The sequence below is a fragment of the Talpa occidentalis genome, unplaced genomic scaffold (assembly GCF_014898055.3).
Source record: "Talpa occidentalis isolate TD23 unplaced genomic scaffold, MPIMG_talOcc4v2.1 talOcc4.14, whole genome shotgun sequence".
NCBI classification, from domain to species: domain Eukaryota; kingdom Metazoa; phylum Chordata; class Mammalia; order Eulipotyphla; family Talpidae; genus Talpa; species Talpa occidentalis.
In genome coordinates, this window is record NW_023601433.1 from 66,354,626 (window position 1) to 66,380,938 (window position 26,313).

The 26,313-nt window shown below is 35.7% G+C and overlaps 1 protein-coding gene across 2 annotated transcripts in view; it reads left to right on the forward strand.

Moving 5' to 3' along the window:
• Positions 1 to 26,313, forward strand: part of PLXDC2 (plexin domain containing 2) — a 397,075-nt gene that overhangs the window by 260,550 nt on the left and 110,212 nt on the right. For both annotated transcript variants that reach the window (XM_054695116.1, XM_054695115.1), the window contains one exon: positions 25,036 to 25,158. In XM_054695116.1, the coding sequence (XP_054551091.1) occupies positions 25,036 to 25,158 (123 nt within the window). The remainder of the gene's footprint in view (positions 1 to 25,035; positions 25,159 to 26,313) is intronic.

Below are 26,313 nucleotides of genomic sequence, written 5' to 3' on the forward strand. Positions count from 1 at the left end.
TCATAGCGCTGATACTTAACCCCCTGCGCCACCAGGGAGGCCCAGTACCCAGATTTTAAGGGTGAAGTTAGTTTCAAGACATGGGCACTGACAACAGAGCCAGGTGGAAAAGAGAATCAAGTGGACATAATCTTCAAGCTCTGAGTTCTCCAAACTTGTATTCTAGAAGAATTTTAGTGTATAAGCCTGTGTTTTCTGTGTTTGATTACTAAGACCTTTAAAAAAAATCTTGAAATTTGTGTTCTGTGCAAATATGCATGTTCTGAGAAAGAAAGTCAGGGAGAAAGTTGTTGATTGATGGATATAAAAGCATTATAAGCCCCCCACCCCACCCCCACGCTGTGGCGCAGCAGTTGAGCGCTGGGCTGCGAAGCTGCCCACAGCCTCTTCAGCACCTGTTTGATCCCCAGCCGCCGGCAGGGGTCCCACATGGTGCTCAGACCTCTCCTGCCGCGCCCGCTGCTCCCCTTGGCAGTGTATTTCATCATTCTGCCTGTTCTGTTCCCCGCTCTGGTGAATCCTCTCACCCTCAGGCACTTCTATTTTTTTTTTTTTAAGATTTTTATTTATTTATTTATACAAGCAATGGGTAAAGTCAGAAGTGCGGGAAGGTGAGAGAATTCACCAGAGCCAGAGCGGGGAGCAGAACAGGCAGAGTGACGAAATACACTGCTGAGGGGAGCAGCGGGCGGCAAGAGAGGTCTGCGCACCATGTGGGGATCGAACTGGTGCTGCAGAGGCTGAAGACAGCTTCGCAGTCTAGCGCTCAACTGCTGCTCCACCAGGGGAGGCCCCCTCCTGCACTTCTGCCTGTACCCAGTACTTGTATAAATAAATAAATAACTCTTAAAGAAAAAAAAAACAAATTAAAAAAATAAAAGCATTACAAGTATTGGGTCTCTCCTAAAGGTATGATGTGACTATTTTACACATTAAAAAAAAAAAAATTGACTCCTTTCAAAGATTTATCTGACTGAGATTTTTAGAACAATTTTACAGGTTTTCATTTACTGGTTTTCAGACCCTTCTAGTCATTTATTTCTCTCTAGTAATCTACAGATTGCTTTCTTGTTGTACCTTGGGAATATACTTCTGATGGGCCCACTGAGAGAGATCAGTGCTTTGAATTGATCCAAAAGCATTTGTCTCCTGTGAATAAGTAATTTAGAGTTGAGAGCATATTTCACACTGCCTAAGTTAAGAAATGTCTCATTTCACCAAGAAATAGGTCATTTGAATCCGGAGACACTGAGTGTGCTTAAGGTAATTATGTCTAGCAGGTGGTCTTCACAGCTAGTGCTGACTTTGATGAAAGAGAGATCATAGTCTGAAAATAGCCCATGTCATGTTGCATTTTGGAGGGAGAAAGGAAAACACTTAATATCTGGCTTTGAAGTGAATACCAATATTCTGTCACCCATCACTTATTTTCCATGGCAGATTAAACATACTATTACTATTTTAAACTTGTGTCTGTAGGAAATTTGAGAGCAGTGCTCTTTTCCCGTTTCTTCAATGTATTCCATAAATATTCATTCCAATTACACTTTGCGAATTTAACATGAATTTATTTGTCTTTACTTATAAATTTATTTTTTGAAACTTAGGGTTGTAATTGAAAAGGAAAAAAAAATGCTGAATCTAAAATGATCAGAGTATCAGTAATTTATCCTGTATAACCAGATCTGCTTTTGATAACACCCAGACAATTTATAATTTCTGCAGAATTCAATAGAAATTGGTTTTAGATGCCTATAGATATTATAAAATATTCAAATTTAAGATGGCATCTTGCTAAAAATATATTATTTCCTTGAAATGGAATTATATGAAGAGTTAGTTCTGCTTTACAAATTTTCATTTTTAAAATAATATATATTACTTTAAAAGAAATGTTATATTACTTAAATTATATATGTGTATATATATATATATAAATATATATATACATGCTTTTGCCTATGTGGCCAAAATAAAATTTTAGTTTCCTACCACTATTTGTTTTCTTTGACTGCTGTAACAAATTATCACAATTTGGGTGGCTAATAAAAAATTTTTTCTCAGTTCTGGAGACCAGGAATCAGAAGGTAGTATCACTAGACTGAAGTTAAAGGTAGCAGAGCCACGCTCCCCTATAGGTTCTAGATAACAATGTGTTTCTTGAGTCTTCCAGCTGAAATTCCTTGACTTCTGACCACATTGCTCCAATTTCCAAAGACAGCATCATCTAATCATTTCTAATAGTTTCTATTCTATGGTCACATTGTGTGTGTGTGTTTGTGAGTGTGAGTGAGAGAGAGAATCTATTGGTGGCTCCTTGTTCTAAATGTAAATACATGTAATTACATTTAGGGCTCACCCAGACAATCAGGATGATCTCCACACCTCAAGATCTTTAACATCGGAGGATCTTCAAAGACTGACATTGGGATTTATAAGAATTATATACTTATATATTTGGTCATTCAGATATCCAAAATATATTTCTCATGTGTATTTGGTCTTCTACTATTCCTTTCTCCCAACTCAAAAAAGCCTTGGGATTTTCTATGGCCTTGAGAATAATAAAACTGTCTTTTGTTATGTGAATGAGGAGACTATTGGAAGCAGCTAAGGATGGCGGTTGATTGTCTGCAGAAGCAACCATGTGACTAGACTGTGGAAGCATCTAGCCCCATGACCCTGACCCCTGGGTGGAATAGAGGGGCTAGAGATTGAGTATAATTGCTGATGGCCAATGATTTCATCAGTCGTGTCCCAAAAGGAGGGGCTTCAAAGACTTTTTCTAGTTGGTGAACATTGGTGATTTGGGGTGTCTGGTGCACCTGGGGAGGACATGGAAGCTCCATGCCTTTACTGCATACCTTTCTCTGTGCATCTCTTCATCTAGCTGTTGATTCATACCCTTTAGTATCCTTCCTAATTAAATGTTCACCTGGTGAGTAAAGGGGTTTCTTGAGTTCTGTGTGCCCTTCTAGCAAATTAATTGAATCTGTAGAGAGGTCTTGGGAACCTATAAACCTCTGATTTATAAATGCTCGGTCAGAAGTACAGGTAACAGCCTAGCTTGCCACTGGCCTCCAAAGCTGAGGTTAGTCCTAGAAGACTGAACCCTTAACCTTTGGAATCTATTCTCTGGGTAAATAGTGTCAGAAATAAGTTGAATTCTCCAAATTCACCCTGATGGTTCCTGAGATTTGATTGCTGGTTTGAGGAAGCATCACTTTGACATTGGGTCCAGGAAACCTAAACACCCTTTTTGTATATCAGGTAATATTCAAATATTCCAGAGTTTAAAACCTGGATTTCTTTGGTGGTGGCTATTTTTCAACCTGCAACACTATTTAATACACACTCACATTTTGTTCTATGCTAAGATAATCTGGATTTTGCTCAACACGGCATTGTTCTTGTAAGAGGTAGGCAATGATTGTGATGAATCTAAAGTCTCTCTATAAGCTGTGAGGCTATGGATGGCCTGTAATCCAGTTCTGGCCAATAGATAGAAATAAAAAATCAGTTTGGGCCTTCTGTAGAAATACTTAATGAAGCAGGCGTGACTAACACTATTTTTAGTCCCATTTTCTACTTTGAAATCAAACATCTTTGTCACTGCAGCAACCATTTGTGAGTATGAGACAAAAAGTCTATAATGGGAAAAATAGTGACAAAGCTAAAGATGAGAAAAATGAAAGAAAGCACTACTCAGCTGAAGCAGTACCAACATCTGCTCAGTCCAGAATTATCAATAGGTAAAATTGTAAAACAATAAGATAAATCATATTTTTCCTTGCTACTGCTAGTCATCCCTAATTAGCATCCCTAATTGATAACTCAAAAATATTTGGAAAATACTGAAGTGCACAAAAAACTACTATTAATTCCAGCACCTAAAAATTATCACTGTTAACTTTTTTTTTGTATATTTTTCCAGCAACTTAAAAGGAATCTTTTACAACATGCTGTATGAGAAATTGCCCTTTTTTAGTGTAATTTTCTGACCACTTTCTTATACTACTAAATATTAATTAATTTTGAAAACCAATATCAGCATGGTGGTCTATCATTTTGACAAACTACAATTAAATATTCTTTACTGAAATGTTATTTGAAAATTAAAAATTAAGTATTGTTATTTATAGTCTATTTCTCAGACTTTCAAAAGAATTTTTCCAGTTTTTTGTTATTTCTTTGTTTATAATCCGTGAACAACAGGACCAGAGTAAAAAATAAAAATTGTATGAATGAGTATCTCTAAGCCATTAGAAAATTTTGCTATTTTGCAATATAACATCTCTCACTGAAGGAATTTGATGGAAAGTTCTGGGGGGATAAAATCTAGTTAGGGTTGATTATGGGAGTGATTTTGTTCCTAAGAGGATTCTCTTAATTATATTATAAGGCTCTTATCAAAAAATATTGTTTTCTTTTAGTAGTACATTCTCAGGTAGAATATTTCTTTTATGTAAAATAGCTTTTATGTAAAAGGTCATACAGTATAATTGTGATATAATGAAACTTAAAATGCAAAATCAATACATGATATTGATGAAATAGAAAAATATAATATCTTCTAGTCAAAAAGTGAATTAGTGAAAAACATGGTCTAAAACCTCCTCTGTGACAAAATTTATAGGAGGAATCTGAGCCAGTAGCTTCAAGAAAACAAAGTATGTCTCTTTTTTGTCCCTGGAATTAAGTCCATAATAAGAGCAAAATGAGCAAGATAACTTATTCAAGCAAATGCTGACTCTCCATGGAAATCTCCCAATTGTGGAAAACCACAAGAAGATGTGAGGAAAAGTGTTGAAATATTTCTGATTAAACCAGTGATTCACTTATCCAAAATCTAATAATGTTTCTCACTGAGACCAAGTTACCAAATGCTTAGTCTGCATGTAGGAGTTTGTAATAAAGTTTCTAGAAATTTGTAATTCCACTTGTATTACCATTTCTAATTCCATTTTGTATATGATGGGAGGTGTGACTGTGAAAGAAATGGTAGGTTTCCATAGCAACATAACGGAAAATCCATAACATGGAAGTGATGTGGTATTAACAATTTCTTCGTCCAAGGTAAAGGGTGGGGGTACAATAAACATGCATAGTTATCAGCCAAGTGCAGACATTTTGTGTAATTCAGAAGACACTTAATTTAATTCAGAATTGACTGTAACTCAGTTGCTCAGAACATGTCATTGCTGTTACTCATTTCTCCTCCCTCTGGTATATAATTTAAGGTGACATTTTCTTGGCCTGCTGAGAAAGTGATAACAGCCACACAAGTGACAGAAAGGAAAGAGTGGAGTGTCTTTAGTCAATTAAATAGTTTGTCAATAGTTTGATGCATTGTCTATTTCAACATGTGGCTCAATCTGCTAATATCAAAAATATTCATCTCCAGAACACAATTTATGATAGCTAGTGCTCTATATTAAGATAAAAATTGCACGCAATATTAGTAGCTGAGTGTATATCCATGGGAGCTAAAAGAAAAACAATCTGTACAACAAATTGTAAATTGTGTTGGCAGTTATAGGTTAGTCACCACATCTTGCATATTGTCCTTACTTGCTACTTGTTAATTCAATTTGAACTTAAGAAGATTTCAAGGCATTCATTGGGCAACTGCTGTGATTCACAAATTATTTGAAAATTTTCTCTGAAGAGTGATGAAAATGTTACAAAGAAAAGTATATAGATAATGGATAAATTACATTTGGTTTGTGGGGCACAATTACTTCTCAAAATGATCTGTGTGGATAATATAATGTGTAAAGATTTGAGAGGATAGATAATATTTGTTCATCCATAATCTACCAACTCAAGTGGGTGGCTCTCATCTCAGTTCAGTGAAGCAGAATCGGAATGTTTGTGTTAATTCTGAATTAAGAAAGGAAAAATTGAATAATAATCCTAAATTAAACTCCTGTCAACCCTCTTCAATCATATTATTATTTAGATTTAGAATTCTTAGGACTCCACTCTCAGGATCAATCCTTTCTTCTCCAGGCTCTTGACATTTTCCATTTCCTGCTCCTCAGCTTTCATGCACTTCATATTTTGTAAATTATGAAAAATTTTGTATTATTCAATCTCCTTCATTTACTCTGCTTCTCCTTTTCTTCGATGAAAAAAAGTCCTTGATTCCTTCATTGAAAAATCCTTAATGTTCTTACTCTGCTTTCTAGACTTATCTTTACCAACCTCTCCAAGAGATCTGTCTATCTCATTTTAGTGACAGCCCCTTCTACCATTCTGATTACATAAGCATACCCCATATGTAACTCAGAGTTTCTCATTTTTACATTTCAGAAGTTTTCTGTCTCCTCATAGTCCTGAATCACCAATCCATTGTGTTATTGTACATAAACATCGTACATCTATTTTATTATTTTGATTTGGATAGCTCATTGTTTCCTAAAATACAGTGCATGTGGATTATTACCACCACTTAGAATGAATGAAGACTCATCTCCAACTTTCTTATTTCTCCCTCTGGCATACCCATAAGTCGCTTTTTTTATACTGTTATCCTTTAGCTTATCTCATAAATGCAGTCTTATTTTTACTAAATGGGTTATAAATCAGTCCTGCTTTCTATCAATGGAAGTATTCTAGATATAATTTGAAGGCATGGCAGTTGATATTTTTGATAAATTTGGTAAAGGATATGAAAAAAATTCAAGGAGATTTTAAGGATTTTAGCTCTAGTAGTTGAATTAGCAGTAGTGTTATTAGTTGTACAGTAGAGCATGAATGATTATCAAGATTGAGAGGATTCTGTTAAATTTAAGATTCCTATGAAAATGTTAAATTTAAGATTTAAATTTAAATGTTAAATTTAAGATTCCTATGAAACATTCAAATGATATCAAATAAGCTGTCAAAATTTCTGATTCCAAAGTGATAAAAAAGGATGAACTCCTGCCATTTGCAACAACATGGATAGAAATGGAAAGGATAATGCTAAATGAAGTAATTCAGAAGGAGAAAGACAAATACAAGATGGTCTCACATATATGTGGAATACAAAGATACATAACAAAGTGTTAGTCACAACCTAACCAATAATGAACTCTTAACATCTACTACAGAACTGAGGCAATTAGAGAGAAGAGTGGTGAGAGGGGTGGGGAAGGCAAGGGGCCTAATGGAACATGGTGGAGCGTTGTTGGAGCACTGGTGTTGGGCAGGATGTGACAGTGTACATTTGTAGAGATTTGAAACTATGACCCTGCCCCCTAAGCTGAGCAGTTACAAAGATGTAAACCTACTTTACCTCAGTAAACATAATTTGAGGGAAAAAACTTCTAAGTCCAAATCACATAATAAAAATTGGGCTGGAGATATAGATTTAGGAGTGATCAGTTTATAAAATCATGGGACAGGTTGAGTGTACCAGGAGACTGAGTGTCTTCAGAGGATTTTTTGATTTGGCCCTGGAGCACAGCAGTAATTTTCAAGACCAGAAGGAAGGATCAGACTTTGAAACAGACTGAGAAACATCAACCATTGGCATGAGAAGAAACCCAAGCATATTTTTCATTAAAGACATTTGAAAATAACCCACTATGTGAAATGCATCTGAAAGTCTGACTAGAGTGAGGACTGAGAAGTCACCATTGGGGCAAATTACCCACTGTGTGTCCAGCATACTTGTAAGGGCCCAGGAAATCCCTTAATTTTCACTTCTTTTTAAACCAGAAATAAAAATCCCCAAAATATAATAGCAAGGAACATACAATAATGAACCCAGCTTGGTTTATATTGTCTTTATTGCAATACAGATATAAAATATAATTTTTCATATTATAAAGAAAGGTCCATGGGCATTAGATAAGCAGTGTGGATGCCTACATTAATAGAAACAGCTCTTCCAGAGTCTTGGGAACAGAAGCCTGATAGGTATGAGTTCAAGAAAGAGTTGGGAAGAAAATGGAACATGGAGACAGGCAACAGCACTTCTAACAAACTTTTAAATGAGTGTTATGTGAGAGAAGTAAGGGGTGAGAGAAGTAAGGTCATACTTGGAAGAAATGTGAAGCCAAAGGAAGATTTTGCTTTGTGTGACGTGGAGCAGAGCGGTGGAGGTGTGTGCTTATTGTATGGGGAAACTAGAAGACACACCTTTTAGAAGATATAGAGGGATCAGAGTCCTTTAGGACAGAAGGCATGGAAGTTGGTATCCAGGTAGAGTGGCTTGCCTCAGAGTGGAGGAGACAATCCTACTACTGCTTCTACTTCCCCAGTGAAAAATGTCATCAGCTGAGAGTAAGAGGTCTGGTAATGTGCGAGAGGTCTGAGGAGAGGACAAAATGTGAAATAGTCACTTTTCTTTTGAGAGAACAGATTATCTAAGAAAATATAGTAAGAATGCTGGGGGAGATTCTAAAAAAATTGAAAATGTTAACAGCAGTGATTATCTCGGATAGTAGAATCAAATTTGATTTTTGGCTTCTTTTATAATTTTTGTTTCCAAGGTTCTTACATTGAAGAACTTGGTAGATTTAAAAAGCTATTAAAAATAATAATACAAAAATCACCCAGCAGACTTCCTATCCTTTTCTACTTTCCTATCCTACTTTCTATTGCAATTTTTCAGGACAAACTCTAGCTTCTAGTAAAAATTCTCTAAAGGCTTAAACTCAAGTTTTAATGAAATCCCACCATATGTACTGTTAATATTTTTATTTTAACTATATGTATGAATATATTGGCTTCCAAATGAAATTACTAACTTCACTGTCAGCAACTAGCCCCCAGGTGCACCAATTTTATGTATCAGTTTGCACAAATGTCTTGCATATCAGTCTTCTTTGTTGACATCATTTTCTCCCACCTTCTCTTTTATTATGCTAGTGCCTGCTCTCCTTGAATACCATGCAATTCCCAATCTGTCCTTAATCAGACACATCTCTTCATTCTCCTTCTTCCAAATATGTCTGTTTTCATTGAGGTCATGAACTGCATACTTACAGAAGAGAAATTGAGGATGGTCAATGAGGAGAGGGTGAGAGAGTTCTTTGCCACTCTCATATTTTCATTCTCATTCCTCATCTCCCCCACCATACACCTTAATACGTCTAATAATAACTGAGTAGTAGGGGTGACATAGAACCTATTTTTTGGTCAAAAATCAATTCTTCTGAGCCTCCCTGGTGGTGCAGGTGGTTGAGCGCCACACTGTGAAGCTGTCCGCAGCCTCTGCAGCGCTGGTTTGGTACCGGCCGGCCGGCGAGAATCCCACATGGCACAGCAGACCTCTCCTGTCTCGCCCGCTGCTCCCCTCAGCAGTGTATTTCGTCAGTCTGCCTGTTCTGTTCCCCGCTCTGTCTCTGGTGAATCCTCCTATCCTCCCACACATCAGTCCTGTACCCCAGTTCTTATATAAATAAATAAATCTTTAAAAAAAAACTTACAAAAAATCAATTCTTTGCCTAAAGACAATGGCTGTTATATTGTTCTAGAGTCTAAAGATAGAACTTAGACATATCTCCAAAGAGACCAAACTATGGAAGACCTTGTATAAGAAAGTTCTTATATATTAGGGAGAAAGGTCTTCAGAGGAAATGGATAAGAACAAAAAACATGTGCTATTTCTCCTCCTTCCCCATAGACTCTGTCTGGATATGTTTGAGGAGGAGACTGAAGTAGTTTGCAGTGGGAGCAAAGACAGCAGGCAAACGTGAAATGTGGCAGCCATGCATAACATTCAATGGCTCCCAAGAAAGGTTAATTCAGCTTGAGTTATCAACATCCTCACCTGCTGGAACAAGAAAGTCTAGGAAAAAAGGGCCCTGGGCTTGCCACTGCAAGCTTGGTATGGAGAGGTGGGCTTGTGGTTGGGGGTGTGATTTTATCTGTGATTTTATCTCTCAAGTCAGACTCTTAGAGGGTCTGGGGCAGGGGAAGGAGGTGGTGGGTGACTCTAGTTGAAGAATCCATATGTTTATCTCATAGATTCTGATACTACCTTCACATCATGTCTGTGCAATGCCTAAGAGAGAGATCCAAGTAGCACTAACTTTTTTTTTAAAAGGCCTCAACCAGGGCCTCCCGGGTGGCGCAGCGGTTGAGCACTGGGTTGGAAGCTGCCCGCAGCCTCTGCAGCGCTGGTTCGATCCCCGGCTGCTCCCCGGCCACCGGGGGAGGGTCCCACATGGCGCGCAGACCTCTCCTGTAGGCCGCTGCTCCCCTCAGCAGTGTATTTCGGTCCTTCTGCCTGTTCTGCTCCCCACGCTGGCGAATTCTCTCACCCTCCCGCGCTTCAGACTGTACCCAGTGATTGTATATATAAATAAATAAATCTTTAAAAAAAAACAAAAAAAACTGAAAAATTAAAAAAAAAAAAAAAAGGCCTCAACCTTCTTTTCTTTCATCTGTTTCCTTTCTGCTGACATCATTGAGCCAGAAAAGGAAGTGAGAACAAAAGTATAGACCTCCATTCCGGGTCCTCATGCCTAGGTCCAATCTAAGCATGCCGGAGTAAGGATGAGCTTTAAACTGGAAAACAAAGCTGCATCTTATCAGGGTCAGCCCATTTATTCAGTTAATGGAGGGTGAAAGTGATAGTGATGGAGAGAGTAGCAGTAATCATCAGTGTGAGGAGTGGCGATAGGTTCTATTCAGAATGCCCACTGGCATTCTATTAGGGGTTTGAGGTGCATTATCTTTAATCCTTTCTGTAAACCAGCAACAGAGGAAGCAAAGGAAGAAACTGAGACTTTTAAATCAGGGTCACAAGGGTAACAAAACACTGGAGAAAGAAGCATAATTCAACTGGAAGGAGAAAGGAATGCATTTTCAGCAGTTGCCTCTTACTTTCTGCAATCTTGCCAGCCTTTTCATTGCCGTAAGAGCTTCCACATCCTGTTGATTCTAAGCTTTGGGTGATACCACCATCACTCCAACTGCATGACCTCTGAGAGTAAGGTGATCCTTGTGACCTGCTTCTGCACTGCATTTATTGGTAAATGGTGAAATAATATTTGTTTTCAAACCATTGCTACTTCATTCTGTTCTAGAAATGAAACAAATTTTTGTGCCACATAAATTAATATCCTGTTTTTGGGTTTGCTTGTAGACCTAACCACAATGTATAAAGTTATTTCCACAGGAAAATCTATTACCACAATGTATAAAGTTATTTCCACAGTAAAATGATTCACATTTATTCTAACTTCTTCAACCTCAAATGAATATTATGATAAACACAGTTATCCACAATGATGTCAGCAAGCAATGAAATAGGTATTAGAAATCAAATATTTGTTCTTACTCAACCTCAGAATGCATTGTACAATTCAGCGCATATTCAAATAACTTGCAGGGAGGAGTGAGAGGATCTAGAATGATGCTGAGTAGCAGAGAAAAGCCAGTCTGTGATAATTCACAAAGTGCATTATCAAGAATAAAGACTAGACTACGATCTTCTCCTGCACTTTCTATTTCTGATGCCTGTGAGCAAGTCAGGGAAATAAGAGCATGATTATGTCTAGTCACTGGTAAATTTAAAAAACCAGAACTTCATCAGCTATCATAATACTTGCGATCTCACCAATCATCATTAAAAGCCATTTGAGGAGAGCACCAGACCCATTGAGATCACGGCATTTAGAGGCAAATTTGGCTCGGTTCTTCAATCCGCTCTTCTGCTGAAAGACCTCGGAGCATCATTTTCTTTAATCTCCACAGATTTGCTCATTTTAAAGTTAGGATATTAAATTCCACACTCAGTCAATTAAATCCCTGGAAAAATATGATTATTTTAAAAGCAATGTTTAAAATATAATTTAAAATATTCATTAATTCCAAATATTTCTCAAGAACTTAATTTGTACCAGACACAACTCAACAATAGGTGCACAGATTCCTGCCTTTATGGAATCATAAAGTTATGTTCAGAAATTGGACTAGAAATGACATTGTTGACTCAATTCAACAGGTAGTGGCTGCAGGAACGTCCTTAATTTTTGCAAATTCATTTTTCAATTGAAGACTCCACTTATACCCAAGCTTGACATCTGGCAACATTAATCATATGACTCATTGGGTTGAATTGGAAGAAATAGTAATAGATCCCCAAGTGGACAGAGTAATTACTGTCATGAAACTTGCTGGGTTTCTTCCAAAGAAAAGGCAGAAGTCAGAATGAGCTGTTATTAGTTGATAGTTTGTAAGGCCTGTTTTAGACACTAGACCAGGAAGGTCAGTCCAGGCCATGTTAAGATTCTGTACTCTATCATAAGAGCCACTGAATAGTTGCACTGCTGTCTGAAAGATAATTCTGGCAGACATGTCAGCACCACAAGTACCTCCCTCATATGGCCACAATGCTACAATTTGTACTGTGATATCCTTCAAGATGGTCCCTAAAGACAAATAGTTCCTCAGTGTCTCCCTTTACCATGCTTCTGGCAGATGATGTGGAAGTGAATTGTAGGGAGGGCAAGGAGTGGGTGGTAGGATGTAGGTGGAGAGACATGTTGAAGGCTTTGTTTAGAGTTACTCTTCCCTTCACATTTGGTGTACTCCAGCATTTTGGGTGCTTTTCAGTTTCTCAAAGGAACTGTGTTTCTTACCAGTTTTCCAGACATTCATACACTGATAGAGATGCAATAGATCATGAGTGTGATCCTTTCTTTCTTCAGAGATTATTATGTTTACCAAAAGAAACAAGAAATGTTTGTGTGTGTGTGTGTGTGTGTATACATCAAAAATATCAGTATCTTAGGAAAGTCGAAAATAAGACATGAAGTTTCAAAGGATGCAAGACATCTTGTTGGCAGGAATGGAGATTGCTCAAAAGAAGCAGCATTTCAGATACAACTGAAAAGAATGTGTGATTTTTTGATGGATTCAGTTATTGCAGAAGGGTGCAGGAAGGGGAAATACATGCAGAAAGGAACGGAAAAACAAGGAAGGGTAGACCAACCTTCCCTACCCTGGGGAGAAGACAAATAGATAAACTGGTACTGAGTCAAAAAAGGCAGTTAGTGACAAGCCATGACACACAGAGTTGTTTTCTCATTAACTTTAATCATATATAGTTTTCTCTCCCTTAAGTTTCATCATGAGTCATAACAGGGAATGCCCTGATTAGAATTTTTTTTTTTCTAAATTTACCTCAGTCATACTGTTTATTCGGTAGACCCCTACTCTTTTGAAATCAAGTCCTTGGATTTCTGTGACATCATATTTCTGGGTTTATTCATTCCCTCCCTAGCTTCCTCTCTCTCCGTCCTTGCTCACCCCCAGTCTTCAGGAATGCTGACATCAGCACACCTGACCCTGGCTTCCCAGTGCACCTGAGCACTCTGATGTCAGCAATCATATTGCTCCTTAGGGGCATTGAGAATATCAGGATATCTCCACTAAACTTTGCTCCCTATAAAAAAAAAAAAAAAAAAAAAAAACCTCTAGGGCCTCCCTGGTGGTACAGGGGTTAAAGTCTCAGTGATCAAGCTATTGCCAGCCACTGTGGCATGAGTTCAATCCCCAGCCAGGGAGCTGACCCACATGGTGCAGCAGACCACTCCTGTCTCGCCCACTGCGCCCCTCAGCAGTGTATTTCAGTAGATCTGCTTGTTCTGCTCCCCACACTCTCTGGTGAATCCTCTCCCTGCCCCAACATCTCTGGTTTACACTCCAGCTTTTGTATGCATAAGTAAATAAAAATAAATATTTAAAAAATGTCTGTCTAGCAGCCTTCCTGCCTACCTGTGCCCCATTACCATGCCAATGCTTCACTTCACTGACCTCCCTCAGCAGAGGCAGTTTCTTCCCAAGGCTGCCTGCCTGTGATGATGCAGACCTCTCTTTTAGCAAACCTGCCCCTTTCTGGGGTAGCTCTTTCTGCCTGCTTGTGTCTATGCAAGTCCTTATTCCTTCTTTCCCATTTTCATAATAAACCTGCCCATTTGTGTTAAAAATAATAATTAAATAAAAAGTCTCCATTTTAAAATTGAGGTACAATTGACATAACATTGTATTAGTTTCAAGTGCACAACGTAATGATTCAATATTTGTTTATGCTGCAAAATGATCACATCAGTCGAGTTACAATTGTTTACCATAATAACATTTACTCTGTAGGTAAATTTCAAATAAGCATAGACATTGTTAACTATAGTCACCATGCCCTACATTCATCCCCGTGGCTTATTTATTCTGTAACTGGGAGTTTGTACCTTTTCCCTCATTCTCCTGCCACTGCCCTCCTGCTCCCAGTGACCATCAATCTTCTGGTCACTTGGTCTCTATGTGGCTTTCATTGTTGTTTTTGTTTTGTTAATTTGTGTGTTTTGTTTTTGAGATTTCACATATAAATGAAATCATAGGGAATTTGTCTTTCTCTGTGAGAAATATCACTTAGTGTAATTCCTCAAGGTCCATCCAAGTTGTTGCAAATGGCAGTGTTCCATTCGTTTTTTTACAGCTGAGTAAAAAATATTGTATTTTATCTCTAATATGATATTAGTTCACTTCCATTGTGTGTATACATACCACATTTTCTTTATTTATTCATCCATTCCCAGACTTTTAAATTGTTTCCATGTCTTGGCTATTGTAAATAATGCTGCAACACACTTAGAGACATATACATCTTCTCAAATTTGTGTTTTTGCCTTTCACAGATAAATACCCAGAAGTGGAATTCCTGGATCATATGTAGTTATATTACTTTTTGGGGGAATATCCATACAGTTTTCCCTAGTGGCTACCCAAATTTATATTCCAGTCAACAATGTACCAGGGTTCCTTTTCTTCCACATCGTGACCAGCATTTGTTATTTCTAAGAATGTTCGTAGAATTCACCAGTGAAGCCGTCTGCTCCTGGATTTTGTTTTTTGGGAGGATAAATCTTTCTATTTTTATTCCAATTTTATAGGGTCTGCATATTAAAATTACCTTTATGTTTTCCTTTTTGATCACCTTTGCTTTTTTCTCACATAGACTCTGACCCATCTTCCCTTTCCATTCTCACTGCCAACACATAGGCCCATGTCATCTCACACCTGGATTATACCAGTCACTTTTGGCTCCTTGCTGAGCTTCCTCTACAACATCATGACCTCTCAAGAAAGAACAATTCTACCAAACTAAATAAAAAATATATCTTTACATCTTCTACTTAGTGACACACACAAAAAAATTAGCTAGTATTAGACAAGCTGTCGTATGCTACCCAGAGCAGTAGGCAAAGGGAGTTACAATGACAAATGCATTCCCTGCTCTGGAGTAACATTCATTTTAGTGTGTGTGACAGACTTGTAAACCTAAGTTACAATGGAATAAGTAATAAAATGTCTTAAAATGTCCTCTATCATTTTGAAGTACTTTCACAGAAGCTTATTTTAACCTTGATGAAATAAAAGGAAACTAAACAACATTTTGAGACAAATGAAAATGGAAATATAATATACCAAAATTCAAAGAATGTAACAAAAATAATACTGTCTAGTCTCCTTTTGATATCTACTTTGAACCATTGGATCATCAGGAGTGTTTTAATTTTCTTTTATTTGTGAATTTTCCAGTTCTCCATATGCTGTTCATTTTTAGTTTCACAACATTGTGGTTAGAAACTTGATATGATTTCAGTCTCCTTTTATTAGTTAGGACTTGTTTTATGGTATAACATGTGATCTGTGCTAGAATATGTTACATGTGCTGACGAAGAATGTATATTCTGTTGCTGCTGAGTGGGATATTCTGTATATGTCTGTTAGGTATATGTGGTTTATCATGTTACTCAAGTTTGAAAGATTTTCTGTCTGGATGTTGTGTCCATTACTGAAAGTAGAATATTGAAATCTGCTATTGTATTCTCACCTGTTTCTCCAGTTTACCAGTGTTTGCTGTATATACATAGTTACTCTCATGTTCGGTGAGAATGTAAATGTTGAACTACTATGGAAAACAGTAGAGAGGATCCTTAAAAAATTGAGAAATAGAACTACCTATGACTCAACAATCTCACTTTGGGTAGTTATTCGAAATTACTTTATTGAAGGGATATTTGCACTGATAGATTCACTGCAGTATTATTTACAATAGTCAAGAAATGAAAGAACTTAAATGTCCATTGAAAGATGAACACACAAAGGACACACACACCCCCACACACATAAATGTTCACATATGCATATATATATATATATATATATATATAAAACAGAATATTTCTTAGCCCTATTAGAGAAGGCCATCCTGTAATATGCAACAAAATAATGAACTCTGACAACTTTATGATTAGTGAAGTAATTTACTCATTAGTGGACAAAGACTGCATGATTTCACTTATATGAGGTATATAAGGTAGTCACACTCATAGAAGCAGAGAAGAAAATGATGGTTGTCAGACACTGGGGAATAAGGAAAACAGGAGTTGCTGTTCAATGAGTATAAAGTTTTGCAAGAAGAACGAATTATCTGCTATACAACGTTGTGTCTTTAGTTAATAATGCTATATCATGCCCTTAAAAATCTGTTAAGATAGATCTCATATTCAGTGTTCTGACCACAATCTTATTAAAAAGGAATGAGTAACCCATCTTTTATTTTTGTAAATTTTGCCAATCTTATGATGACCCTTTCTCAACAAATTTTCCCAGAGGACAAATATTCTGAGACATGTTTGATATTTAGAAACTTCACAGGTCCTAACATATGTCTTCAACTATTTTCTGACACTCCTTTGCAACAGTTTGATTATCACTTGTTTTATTTGATAGTCTCTTATTGAGTATTCCAGTTAATGAACAATAACTGTTCACTTATGAAAATAAAATGCTTCTAATTCCCTCTTAGTATTTGCTCTGCCCCTCGCCTATCTTTGAATTTCAAATCATTCCTCCTTATTGTATAATCTTTATTACTTTCTTTGAAAAAGAAAGCCTCTCTGCACTTCAACTCCATGATTTTATCTCTATTACCCCCTACTTCTGTGGAATGATATCAGTGGGAATCTTTTGTGACCTTTCTTTTATATTTTAATTTTAAACTGTCATATTTGTTCATCTGAATTAAGTTAGGAACCCTAGAATAAGAATCCTGTCAATATATTTATATAGTTTTGCTTTACAGCTTTTTATGTATAATACTTTCATTGTTTTGTATTTACTTAATGTTGTATCAATACTTACGTGTATTAGTTTATCCTAAAAAAAGGTCTCCATAAAAATTGGAAAGAAAATCTTTATCATGGAATATATGTGCTATACTCCTTACATAGTGCTTGTGGAACACTGATGTTGTCAACAAATACATTATCAGCAGGAAAACAATTAAATTTGCCATATATATGAAGTCCACTTAAGATTTCCTTATTCTGAAACTGACAAGTCAAAATGGAGCAAGTGAGCCTTGGTATGGTATTTTTAATTTCTTGAAGAGTAGTTTATCTCTGTGTGCACTTGTACACTCTCCTTCTGTGGGTCAGAGATACCCTTCCACTTTCATTGTTACTTCACCAGGTTATCTGCCTAGTTTGTGGCCCTTGCAATGGGGCTTATATGATGATTTGATTATGCTACAACCCCAAGCTTCCCACCTTCATATACAACAAGGAAACTCCATGATGGAAAGCTATCATATGATCGTATGATACCTCATATGACGACAGAAATTGCATTAGGTTGCTTGCACACTTTTATTCTGAAAATAGACTGTAGGCCTAGATTTAACTTTTTCTCCACCCGCTTCCTTGTCTCCAGTTGAGTCTTTTCTAGGTGTTCTCACCTTATGTCTGACATTGATTCTACTTCTGAAAAACCCTCTGATTGATCTACTTCTTATATATATTTTTTACATCATTGCTCATTTTGTACAATGCATGCTTTCTCCTCTCAGGTGTAGTCCCCATAAAATTCCCACCACAAATTCATCCGTGAACCATCACATAGTCCCATGTGCTCTTCCCTCCCCCTTTTGATCCTCTCCTCCTCCCCCTCCCCTGCAGAATGTCTCTGATTTATAGTTGCCTGTTGATCTACTTCTAACCCCCATTCCCATCCTAGCTTCAGCTCATTCCAGCTTCCCATGGATATCTGAACTAGGGAGTAAGTAGACTGTGTGCCCTATATAAAGTACGACTCCTCCTTACTCAGTACCTATACTCTGCCTGAATAGACTTTAAAAACTTTTTTAAAAAAATATTTCAGTTTAACAAAATATAGACAGTAGAGAAAACACTTATACACTTAAAACCCAGACTGAATGGGGGAAGAGAGGATGGACACAGTTGAAATTAACTATTACTTTTCTCCATGTCTCCTCTGTTCTCTAAAGATAAACATTATCCTGAATGAAGTGCTTCTCACCATGTTTTCCATTAAAGCAATCTGATCAGTCTCTGCCTCCAACCTTCAGTGTGTTTCCATTGCCTTTTACAAAAGTTTCTTTGCCATGGCTTCCATTGCCTTTCACAGTATTACCTCTGAGTGTTGCTGTCCAGCTTCATCATACACAGTCTCTGTGAAGTCAAGAGAATACACTCCTCTCTGCTTTGACCTCAGTATTTAGTGTAATCCTTTAAACATACTAAGCTCTCAATTACTACTTGCAAATTGGATGAGTACTGTCAGATACCATATTGAGACACAAACATGAGAAAGTTTTGGTCCCATTACTGTAGTGTCTGTAACAGGTGATCAGAAAGGAGACAGGCCAGGGGATGCATGTGAAAATAAACAGTTGTAACTCAGCATGATAAAACCTATAATAGAAATTTCTGGATGAGCATAGGGATGAAATATCGAAGGGTGTAATCAGATCTTCTGGGGTGGGAGAGGATAAAAGAAGCCTTCACAGAAGAGGAGACGTTTAATTTGAAGCTTGAAAGATGAATAGGATATTTCAGAGCACTGAAGAAGAAAATATATTTCAGACAGAAAAAGCGGCATGTAAAAATGCATCAAGCCCATGACAGCTGCGGATTGCTGTGAGCAACTAAACCCCAGGGTGCAATTGGAGAAGAGGGAGATAGAGTTGAAGAGCTAGGCAGTGACCAGACTAGAGAGGGCTTTATGTGTCAAGCTGTGGCATTTGGTAGTTCAGTGATTTTCATTCTCGAAACTCCATTAATTTTATGCCAGCTTGTGTCAAAGCAAGTAGCATATTTGAGGATGAGAAAATTGACTCATCTATCTATGAAAGTATATATAAATGCACAACAGTTAAAAAATCCTTTTCTTTTCAAATATGTGTCTCTGGAATGGCTAGATTCTGATGAAATTGGGTCCATTTGAGAGCACCAAATTGATCCATATTTTTATAGCCATCAAAAATGTTAGGTGGAAGAAAATTGATGTAGTAGGTAAATTTTTAAGATGATTAGAAGCAGTTTAGAAGAATTTATGTATAACATCACAGTAGGGAAGAATATAGAGTGAGGAAGCATTTTAAGAAGGTGGTCTTCATTCCTCGAGCAGGTAGTATGGGAGCCCACAATCCACCACTCTTAAGAGGTGTTAGTTAATTAATGGTAGAAGACTTCATACAAAAATTTTCTACTGCTAAAGCTGAGTTTTCTCTCAAATTCACTATTCCTTGTCATCAGTGTAATTGTGCATTTCAGAAAAAAAAAAATGTATCTCTTTTAAATGTCTGTCTTGTTAAAATATAAAACCAATGACTGGCATTTACCAAACATTTTTATTACTGTTTACTAAAAAAAAATTCCTAAAGGCAAAAAAAAAAATACACAAAAGTACAAACCATAAATAAAAGCCATTTTTTTGAAAAGCTGAAAATCCTAGAAATCAGTAAGAGAAAGACAATTTTTCAGGCACTTCACGGAAAAGGAAAACTCACAGAAAAATAAACTTGTGAAAACAAAATAGTGTTATTAGTCAACTTTAAATTGAGTAGTACATTCAATCAATGTAATTGAGTCATTTTAACTGAGGGATGTAAATCAATGCCATTATGCATTATAATTTCACAACTATCAGATTGAAAATTGGAATGTGAGGCAAAACAAATATATATATATATATATATTATATATATATATAAATGGTAGATTTATCAAATGCTGTAACTACTTGGGAAAACAATTCACCCTTATCTAGTGAAACTACACATGTGCATGCCCTAAGATCTAGCCAGTTTCTAGATTTTTACATTAGAAAAATCTTATCCACATGAACAAGGACATGTGTAAAAAATATATGTATTAGCACTATCTGTGATAGAAAGAAACTCAGACAATATAAATGTCATCAAAAGTCTAATGGATAAATTTATTGTGGTGTCTTCACATGGTTGACTATAATGCAGCCATGAAAAATGAATGAAACGCAGCTACACACACAACATATTTTTCTTTAAGGAATGTATCACCACAAAATTTAAAACTTACAGAAGAATACTCATGAATCATTTTAAATTCTGAACATATGTGAAGCTAATCATTTGTAGTAATGCAAAATATAGGATAAAAGTCATAAAGAAGGAAGGGAATGATGGACTCAGTGTGTGATAGTGCTTAGCTCTCAGGAGAGAAACTGTATCTTCAAGGCCCTATTCCTTTTTAATTTTGCATAGTGGATAAACTTATACATGGCGGTTCATTGCTTACTTATTCATATATGCATAAACACGTTCTTTGCATGTCTTAAGAATTTTATCTTCTTAAGATTTGTTTTTAAAACTATTAAAATACAGTCACATCTGTGAACAAATATAAATTGGTTGAACATCACATAATAATCTGTATTTGAATGTGTATGAATATTTGAATATGTGCTTGAGAATTTTAGAATCTAAGTTGTGCTTGTAATGAATCCTAAGGTCAAGGAAATATACTGACAGTATTTTGAGCAAAATTTACTGAAATTTTTTATGGTAGGATTATGGAAAATAGAATCTCTAGCATCTGAATCATGTTCTAATTTATGTGATAATGCTAATACTAACCAAACTCTATTCTTATCAACCTCAAAGATCATATGCCAAATGAATACACATGAATTTATATAGTAACTGTGTTGGAAGACTATATATTCTTGTAAACCCTCCTTTGAATTAACATTAAGAACTGACTCTCAGTAAAATCTACATACTCCAAGATTCTCAAATAGATTAAAGACAGATAGGTAGATATGTGGATATAGATACATATATACACACATGTATTTATGTATGTGTTTATATATGAAATATATACACACATTTGTATACATATGGGAATGTGTACATACAACGTACACTTATATATATAAAATATAAAAAGTGACTTTTATTAAGATAAAATTCTTAATATATGCAAAGAATGTGTCTATGTATATATGAATATGTAAGCAATGAGCACCCAAGTATCAGTTTATCTACCATTGGGAATAAAAGATATATGTGGGAATTGGATATCTAAGATACAGTTTCTCTTCTGACAGCTAACCACTATCACACACCTGTTCCATCATTTCCTTCCTTCTCTATGACTTTTACCCTATATTTTTGCATCACAACAAATGATTAGCTTTGCATATGTTCAGAATTTAAAATGATTTATCATAAATATTCTTCTGCAATACTTGATTTTTTGTTTATTTTTTTTCATTTAGTTTAAGATAAAAAGAAGAGAGAAAAATATCAAGCATGGATGTCAGAAAGAGGTGTTAGTGTTTTTTTCTGTCACACACTGCTCTCAGTATAGTGTTTCCTAAAACAGAGTTGATACATTTTGAGTAGGAATACATTATATCTAAAATTTCAAAATGCATTTTGAAAAGGTCAGTCTAGGTAGCTCTTACCAAAGTATTGAAGGATCTGCACATTTAGGTCAACAAAATAAGTAAAATTGTACCTGAAATGCTTTCAGAAGTAAACTAACTGTTGTGTTTCCAAATTTGTGATACTCGTTATATATTTTTTGTATTGATTTACAAACTCTACTTGCTTGGTGGTGGGTGTGGTGTGGTAAACATACCTCTGAATGGGGTGTGATTGTACTCCTCTGCATCATATCCAGTGTTGTAAACCAATGTTATCTCAATCAGAAAATCTACACATTCTAAGATAGATGATAATGGATAGATAGGTAGATGTATGTAGATCCATATACACATATGTATGTATATGTGTTTGTGTATATATATGGTTGTATACACACATCTGTATATATGTATATGGGAGTGTATACATACAACATACACACACATATATATAATATAAAATGTGACATAAGTGCCTTTTCTCAAATAGAATTTTTTCCTCCAACAGCTAATGTTTTGAGTGTTCAAATTGCAGGGCATATTCACATAGTGAATTTCAGAAATGCATCTTTTTTTTTTCTTTAACCATCTAGATTGCATGTAAAATCTAATATCTTCTCAGTGAACCATGAGGACTTCCAGCAAGATTTTGTCCAGAGGAAACTTGTTACTTGAAACCTGTCATTGTACTTTGTATAATAGCAGCTGGCAGACAGTTACATTACTCCATAACTTTTAATTTTCAAATTAGCAATTACTGCCACACATCGTTTATTGAAATGGCTAACTGAATTACAAGCAAGTATTTGTCTGAAAAAGGGTTTTTCATAGAATCTGAGAATGTGTTATGATTGATAGCATGGAATTCATGCAAAATGTAAGTTGAATGATGATGAGACTTCATCTACTTCAAGGAAGTTTTTCACCACAAATATGGAGGGATTGCCAAACAATAATCATGCACAACCCTTGGTTTAGTTGCTCAGATCTCCATACAGAGAAATGGAACAAATCTTATATAAGTTTAATGAAGAATCTATTCTCTAAATTTCCATGGCTAAAAGGCCCTAAGAGTACAGGGATCATAGGACCTGCATCATGTAGGGGACACTGGCATTTGTATGTAATCTCCAGTCAGCATTCAGCTGTAAGTGTTCAGTGCCACACAGGCATACCCATCAGCTTCAGACTTTCCTCTGGGTCAAAATATCAAGTGAAAGATGATGAAATAGAATATTTTATGTAGCCCTTTGCACATTAAAGTTTCACAGGCAATTATAAACCTCTTGGTGCTTCCTTCATTACTATGACACTTCCAATTAAATGAAACAACCATTTGCAACCAATAGAAGGTTAATGTTTTTATAAGGCACTCATTACTTCTGAATGTGAGAAAAGATAGGTTTTGTAAATTAAAACATGTTGTACCTGTTTCCTTGTTAAATTCAATTTTGTACCTTGACCCAATTTGGAATAATGCAAATTTTTACTTTAAACGCAGTTTTTAAGTCGTCTTCATGTACCAATGCATTCAACCATGACAGCAACCTAATGATACTGATAACCATTACTCTCCCACTTAATGGATTAGGGAACTGAGGTACAGAGAGATCAATTAATTTAGTCAGGGCCTCCCCTGGTGACGCAGACAGTTGAGTGCCGCGCTGTGAAGCTGTCCGCAGCCTCTGCAGCACCAGTTCGATCCTGGCCGGCCGGCGAGGATCCCACATGGCGTGGCAGACCTCTCCTGACTTGCCCGCTGCTCCCCTTAGCAGTGTATTTCATCAGTCTGCCTGTTCTGCTCCCTGCTCTGTCTCTGGTGAATTCTCTCACCCTCCCGCACATCTGGCCTGTACCCCGGTTCTTGTATGAATAAATACATAATTAAAAAAAATAGTCATCATGCAACTAGGAAAAAAAATAATTCTACCATTAAATAAATTCTCTAATTGTGTTATCCACCTATCTCAGTCTTATTTAGATGACAATTTAAATGTTGAATTTAAAGCAATTTACACAACTTGCCCGTTAAAAGAATAGAGATTTTAGCAACACAGTAAAACTAAGATTTGATGTGACTACAACTTGAAAGTATATGTGTCGGAATGTTCGCAAAGAGAATCGGTTTTTAGGCTTGAAAGGCTTTTTCCATCTCAGTTACTAACCACAGCTGAAGTGGTTTTTTTTAAATCTAGAAATGTAAGGAGAACTAAGTAGAGCCCATCACTATAGCTAAGACTTTTACTTCTTGGTCACTGAGAACTAACCTAAGATATTGGGGGCACTGGTGGTGGGCAGGATGTGAAAGTGTATATTTGTAGAGGTTAGACCCTATAACCCCAGAAGCAGATACAAAGACTTAAACCTACTTTACCTCAATTAACATAACTTGGAAAGAAAAATAAACAAATAAAATAAGCATTCCCTGGGCTGACTCCCCTTTCCCAGGCAGCTAAAGATCTTGGAGGCAAGAAGCCATTATAGGATTAAAAATTTGTCATGGATAATCCACAGAGAAAATAAACCCAGTGTGTATAATTGAAAGTGGGTAAATTTGTAACTTAGGAGCTACTGATAATTAACTCATGAGGAAGTTCTCCATAGTAAATTCCCCCTCATTATCTAACTTCTAAAATAGACTGGCATTGGCATCTTTCTAAATAGAAAGGCATTTGTATCTTATGATAATTTTACCACCTTCTCTGCAAAAAGTATAGATATTATCTTTCTTGATAAGATGCCAGTATTGTAAAGATTTGAGCAATCTGAGAAATGCACAAATTTTTCTCTCGGTGTTAAACCTCCTTCAACTATAAAAAAAAAGTTCAGAACAAATTCCATACTTTCATGTTAAAGATATTCAAATGTGATTTCTAAAATGTCTTAAACTGGAGCTACAGTTTCAGAAAATGCAATGAAACATCATGGAAATATATCCATTTGTAAAGAGAACTTGCATGTTCGACTAGCATTTTAAAAATGAGCAATGAATAATGGCAACATGAGTGTGTGAATTACTTATAGTCATATTAACCTTTCCAGTCTAATAATCACTTCCAGATAATAACCAATTAAAATTGTACATATTATAGATTTCCCATGTACCAATCTGCAAGGTGCTACCAAATAATATGGGAATTTACTTAACACAGTCCCAACAAATGCTGATCAGACATTAAGACATTAATTTTTCCCTTTTGTTTTTTGTAAAAACTAGGACACTTTATATTCAAAATGACTGTAATTGAGTTGGTATTTTAATTGAAATTTTATCTTGCTTTTTTGACATATTTCCTGTTTTTCTAATTACAGGTTTCATATACACTGGGGAAGTTGTACATCGAATGCTAACAGCCACACAGTATATAGCACCTTTAATGGCAAATTTTGATCCCAGTGTATCCAGAAATTCAACAGTCAGATATTTTGATAATGGTATGTATTTGCCATCCTGTCTTTTTATAACTGAATGTGTGCTATTATACATTAATAATTACATTCTTATTAATATTTTTATAAACCTGTGGGGTTTTTTTGTTTGTTTTGGTACACTGGATTAGTAAACTACTTGTGCAACTATCCTAAGATGGCAAATGTTATACTGTAGCTGTTAATACATGAAGTAAAGTATATGTTACTCATTCTCGCCTGTTTCAACAAATGTTTGTTAACACCCATTAGGCATATAATAAATTGCTTCTAGCAGTGCCTTTAACAAAAGAAATACATTGACTTGATGTTATTTGTGATAAGTCCTTCCTGTTTAAAAAATGAAATAACCAGGATTTCTTACATCTGATCTTTAAGTAGAAGCAAGTTGAATAATATATTGAAATTAAATTTCTAAAATTTATGGCTATGCAGGATGAACACACCTTTTGATGATAGAGGAGTCATTGGTAGTAAAAATATACTTAAGAAAATGGAGTTTTGACATGTTCGAATGTGTAATACAGATTATTAAGGTTGATCAAGTATACTAACAATATTCTATACTTACTATTTCTTTGAGGGATATAGAAAATAGTAAGGTAAAACCTAGAAAGCTAACACTAATAGCTATTTAATCTAAACAAGAAATTTAAAGTCCTGAATACATAAATGGATCTTTACATTTTATGTAAGGTATTAACTTTGGTAGAGAAAAATTATAGGAAAAAGAGACTTTTGAAAACTTCAAGACTGTGTTTTCTGTGTTTTTAATAATACAAAAATACTATTTATTTACTCAAATGACAATTTTGTCTTCAAAAATAATGGAATAATTTGACAGAGACAAAGTTATTTCTACTTTTATTTTAATGATCAAGGAAGAAATATGCTAGGAGGTAATATAGACTTAATGGTGAAATTTGCTTTGGGGAAATGTGATCATTTTGCTAAGAGCAATTTTCTGACCAGGGTAATGAAGACATTTTACATGTCAAAGATAAAAAGAAGAACATTAAACATGGATTTGTACTCTGAAAAATACTTTTCAAATAATTTGAATAACACCAAAATGTGATCTAATATTAAATAACTCTGAATGTTAGCCATAATAATTATTCCCCCTATTATTTTTAATAACTGTTAGAAATCCTCCCACTT